Genomic DNA, 3,338 nt, shown 5'->3' with positions numbered 1-3,338 from the left:
AAAACATAACCCTTTTCTATTCAATCTATAAATAACCACTTTATACTATACCCTTTTGTATGTAAAAAAATGGTATTTTAAAAATACCTTATTTTGAACCCACGTGATGTACACATATATTCATAAGTAACTTACCCGAGGGTTCTTTCAAATTACAAGACAATGAGAGAAAGTCTTGTGGAGAGAATTAGTAAGCCTCAGCTATTCACATAAGAAATATAATTTGAAGATGGAAATCAAGTGGTATTGCCACTTGTAATACCATGAGATTCATAATCTTATTGAGGTAATAGCCAAGGATCTAGAAGGAAGAAGACTAGTAGACAAATGCATTTGAAGGCACATAAGAAGAAGTTTGAAGGGTAGGTGGACTATGACAAGTGTATCAAGGTATTGTATGACCCAAATAAGCACACCATAGTGATCATGTTGGACGATGCCAATGTGGACAATGATAGATTGAACCATCACTCCGCTAGGAGTGGTAATTAGAGATTTGAACTTGTTGAAAAAAGAAGATTTTGCAAAAATTCCACTTTGCCCTATTGTTTAGGAGAGAGAGCGAGTCAAAGCCCCTAAAAGATCCACAACCCATATTTTTCCTAATGCACAACTTAATTAAATTATGTATGTCGCTAAATGCAGGGCTCAAATCAACATAGATCACGTCAAAAAGTGCTTAGAAATGGTTGATATAATGGTTGGCTTCGATCCCCCAACAATGGTTATCTACATGCAGCATATCATGCTTAGAAGGCTCCTCATAGGTTCTTTAACACTTAAAGTTGAAGTTTCGATAATGAAATGGAGCTCATGGTTGAGATCTTTAATGGAACCTTGGGGAAAACTTAGGAAAGGTTGAAGAGAAGCCTATTTCAAAAAGTAACTGAGACTAAAAGCCTCTCAAACTCCAGTGATATCAGCTTTCTCTAATCTAACTACTAAAATGCATTGTAAAGCATGCAACTCCTCCTAAGTTGAACTTTGTCCTACCACTTTTGTTTGTTCCATCTATGAATGGCTCCATACTTGTTTTCTTTTCTTTTGGATAGCTTGCTAGTCACACAAGGTAAGACAAAATCTTAGTGTTTAGTTTTTGATACCTTCAATTGTGATCTTGATATGCAAATAGGGTACATGCTAGCCACCTAGATGATGAATAAAAGTTATAAAGAAGATAAGATTAAGACATGTGATGGTTGCTTATTGTAACATAATACTCAAGCAAGTTAAGTGCTTGTAGGTAACAGTCATTTTGAAAGGCAAACAATGTAAGGAATAAGAAACAAACTATGACAAACTGTGTACATTAATATTCTAAATTTTCACTAAGGATTCCTAAAGACACTCATGTGGCTCATTGAGTAGGTTTGAATGTATTCAAGATATCATGTGCCTATGATATTATAACTTGATAGAAATTGTCACTTTATGAATGTTGTTGGTTGGTAGGATTAAACGTTTCAAACAAGTTTCAAGAACAAACCCGCTTTGTTGAAACCAAAAGAATATGAATTTCAAATCAATTCACATGGATATTGAAAAGGTTGACCACTTATATCGATTTGCAATTCTCTAATTCAGATGAACAGCTATGTATCAATGTACTTTTCTTTCAGAGATTTAGCGTATAGAAAGTCATTGTGATGATACACTTAAGGAAATGGTTTCAAAGGTGGTAAAGAAGCACTTTCTCACTTACAATTTTGATTCAAGCAAATATTAGACAAAGTGCATTAGACAAAGTGCTGTTGTCGCTGTCCTGTGGTTTTGTATTCATAACTTTAAGTGGAAGGTTCCAAAACTTTATGGTTGCCTAAAGTCAGGCACAGTTATTAGTGAAGCTCAGAAGAATCAGAACATAAAGAGCATCTCTATTTGGAGGGCTCAGGGCACGCCGCACGTCCTCAGGGAGCAATGATGAGAGTGTCGACTAATTAAGCAATTATTATCGAGAGTGGAGGTAAAGGGAATTAATGATTGCTTTAACAACTAGTGCGTTTGTGGGCGGAAAAGAGCTGAGACGTGGAGGTGCACTGCGAAGATGGAGGTTGGTAAGAAGAAAGGCGGGGCGTGAGAGCGGCGCCATATTTAAGCAAGCCAGGACTCGGGAGGATAGTACGCAGTGGGCAAAAAAGGACTCACGGCGGACTGACACTCTGCGGAGCAATATATTATAGCGCAGAGAGAGAGAGAGAGAGAGAGAGAGAGAGAGAGGCTCTGCCATGGCGAGGTTGGCCGGCCGCGCGCTGTCTTCAGTGTGTCTGAGAATGAGTGTAGTGATGCGTGTGATGATGTTGGCGTTATTTATTCTGTCTCCTGGAGGGGGCCAGTGGCCACCTAGTAGTACTGCGAGACTAGTCGGTGCAGCTTGCAGTGACAATGAGGACAGTGAGGTGGCAGCGTCGTGCGGGCCCCGCCCCATCCCGCAGGGCAGCCCGTACTGGAGCCACCTGGGCACGGTGCTGGGCCACCTGGTGCAAGAGACCCCCTACTCGGAGGACTACTCCTTTAGCACTCGATACGGCGGGGGCAACGCGCCCGCCTACGGCCAAGCCGAATGCTCCCCTTCTGTCTCCCCCGACGACTGCCAGTGCTGTCTCCAGCACCTCTCCTTCGACATTTGGCGCATCTGCAACAGCGCCCTTTCCGCCCGCGTCCAGTACCGCGACTGCTCCATTCGCTATCAGAACTACACCTTCTAACTTTACCAGACGCGCATCTCCTATCAATTCTGCAGGACTCTTTCCTCCAAATAATAAGACATCGAGCTCCTTAACATATATTAGCCGGCTCCAGGCATTCAGCAGATGCTTAACCAATCTATCTCTCTCTCTCTCTCTCTCTCTCTCTCTCTCTCTCTCTCTCGCCCGCGCGCGCGCGGCAATATGTAAACACGGCCCGCATGGGTATACGGTTACTCGGCCTATATAATTAAGAAATTCAAGATAGTTCCTTGTAAAATAAGTTTCGTTCTAATTTACCGTGGATTTCCTTCGATATCAAACAATTGTTGCATACTGTTTTTAGACATGAGCAGATTTTGTGTTATTATGTTAAATAAGTTTCAATAAAACATTGGACATTAGCTAACGATAGTTACTAGTTTGGACAAATCCCTGTTGCTCAATTTGCCAGCATACATGAGATCGTCCAAAAGCATTTAGCTTTGCTAATTACAATATTCCAAATGAGTTTTATGCTAATCTAGCTTTACTAGTTTCAATACTCTACTTGAGTTTACAACGTTTTGACCAGAAAGTCTTTCTTTGTTAACTTCCCAAATAGACTCAAGCTAAACTACGATGTGAATTTATAGACCTTCGTTAGATTACCCC

At 40.9% G+C, this 3,338-nt stretch overlaps 1 protein-coding gene across 1 annotated transcript; it reads left to right on the top strand.

Moving 5' to 3' along the window:
• Positions 1 to 2,136: 2,136 nt before the first annotated feature.
• On the top strand, positions 2,137 to 2,855 carry LOC148034911 (antifungal protein ginkbilobin-like protein). The gene has a single exon (XM_087680591.1). The coding sequence runs from the start codon at positions 2,226 to 2,228 to the stop codon at positions 2,703 to 2,705; it is 480 nt and encodes a 159-aa protein (XP_087536717.1). The 5' UTR covers positions 2,137 to 2,225; the 3' UTR covers positions 2,706 to 2,855.
• Positions 2,856 to 3,338: the final 483 nt, after the last annotated feature.

This window comes from Lygodium microphyllum, chromosome 6 (assembly GCF_053477565.2).
Source record: "Lygodium microphyllum isolate KBCC chromosome 6, Lygodium_microphyllum_v1.1.10, whole genome shotgun sequence".
NCBI lineage: Eukaryota > Viridiplantae > Streptophyta > Polypodiopsida > Schizaeales > Lygodiaceae > Lygodium > Lygodium microphyllum.
Note: the sequence above shows the minus strand (reverse complement) of the source record. Positions and strands in the feature narration are given on the sequence as shown.

Excerpts from the sequence above, each read along its gene's own strand:
- LOC148034911 (XM_087680591.1), top strand. The coding sequence starts at position 2,226 with ATGGCGAGGTTGGCCGGCCGCGCGCTGTCTTCAGTGTGTCTGAGAATG.